This window comes from Rutidosis leptorrhynchoides, chromosome 6 (genome assembly GCF_046630445.1).
Source record: "Rutidosis leptorrhynchoides isolate AG116_Rl617_1_P2 chromosome 6, CSIRO_AGI_Rlap_v1, whole genome shotgun sequence".
Taxonomy (NCBI): Eukaryota; Viridiplantae; Streptophyta; class Magnoliopsida; order Asterales; family Asteraceae; genus Rutidosis; species Rutidosis leptorrhynchoides.
Genome location: NC_092338.1, coordinates 318,827,700 through 318,829,091, shown reverse-complemented (window position 1 = coordinate 318,829,091; position 1,392 = coordinate 318,827,700). Strand labels below are relative to the sequence as shown.

The following is a 1,392-nucleotide window of genomic DNA, read 5'->3' as shown; positions in this document are numbered from 1 at the left end:
GCAACTCCTCTCAAAGAGAAATTCAAAAATCAACAATTACCTAATGTAGTTCGGACAAAGTCAAAGGAGTCAAGGTCCAGCTCTGTAAGTAGAAATGGAACACATTCAAACTCAACCTAAGATGTGGCGTACCAACTGCACATAGAAGTTGGGTTTAAACAATTAGACTAAATAGTTTTCAGATTTTGGTATTTACTAGTTACTACTATATTTAGCACCTATTAAACAAATACAAAGTAGTTTTAAGCTTAGGATAAAAAATCAATAATCCTTTTGAATTTAGGTTCTATACTTCTATTCAACATTCTTGCTTTTTTGAAGGATTTTATATAAATGCATTAGCCTTCGAACTCATATTTATATTTTTTTTTTAATTATATATTTATAAAATTAGGAATCGATGATTATTTAATAACTATAAACACTATGTCCAAATTCTTCCCTGCCATTCAAAATACTCAAAATTAAAGACAATACACAGCTCTAAATTTAACTACCCGTTCACAAATGAATTAAATTGGATCAAAAGCAGATAAAATGATGCAAAATACTAAACTGACATAAAATTTCATTGATAACCATTGATTTCCCAAAATAAACTACCACACATCAACATTCAGAAAACTAAACATTATATCAAAACCTAATAAAACATTAAACAACCACAGGTCTACATCAATTTCATAAGAAATGAAATCAAACAAGACACCTAAGCCCTTTCACCACGTATCCTTCTAGCAAGCTGCATATCCTTAGGCATAATCGTAACTCTCTTAGCATGAATAGCGCACAAATTAGTATCTTCAAACAATCCAACCAAATAAGCCTCAGAAGCTTCCTGAAGAGCAGCAACAGCGGAACTCTGAAACCGCAAATCGGTCTTAAAATCCTGAGCGATTTCCCTCACAAGCCTTTGAAAAGGAAGTTTCCTGATCAAAAGCTCAGTGCTCTTTTGATACTTCCTGATTTCTCTCAAAGCCACAGTTCCTGGCCTGAATCTGTGTGGTTTTTTGACTCCTCCGGTAGCCGGAGCAGATTTTCTGGCGGCTTTTGTGGCCAGTTGCTTCCTTGGGGCCTTTCCTCCGGTGGACTTCCTTGCAGTCTGTTTAGTACGAGCCATTGAAGGTGAAATTGATTGAATATGAATTTAGAGATGTTAAGAATTGAGAAGATGTTGATTTTTTAAGGTGAATTCGAAGTGTGGGGGAATTAGATTATTTATAGGACGGATTTGAGCGGGGAGGGTTTGAAATATTGAAAATTTTGAAGTTTGGATTAATGTCAGGCGTTGGATTGAAATGTGATCGTACGGTTATGAAGTGGTATGGTTTTTTTTAGATAGCGATCCGTTGCATGCTCTTTTAACCAATGGGATTGTAGCAGTTGGATGAT

General features: G+C 35.1%; 1 protein-coding gene across 1 annotated transcript; it reads right to left on the bottom strand.

Annotated features, from left to right (window-relative positions):
• Positions 1-541: 541 nt before the first annotated feature.
• LOC139852775 (histone H3.2-like) lies at positions 542-1,170 on the bottom strand. The gene has a single exon (XM_071842104.1). It carries the CDS (start codon positions 1,118-1,120, stop codon positions 710-712), a length of 411 nt encoding a protein of 136 aa, XP_071698205.1. The 5' UTR covers positions 1,121-1,170; the 3' UTR covers positions 542-709.
• Positions 1,171-1,392: the final 222 nt, after the last annotated feature.

Bases quoted from the DNA above. Each gene is read 5' to 3' on its own strand.
- LOC139852775 (XM_071842104.1), bottom strand. From the start codon at position 1,120: ATGGCTCGTACTAAACAGACTGCAAGGAAGTCCACCGGAGGAAAGGCC.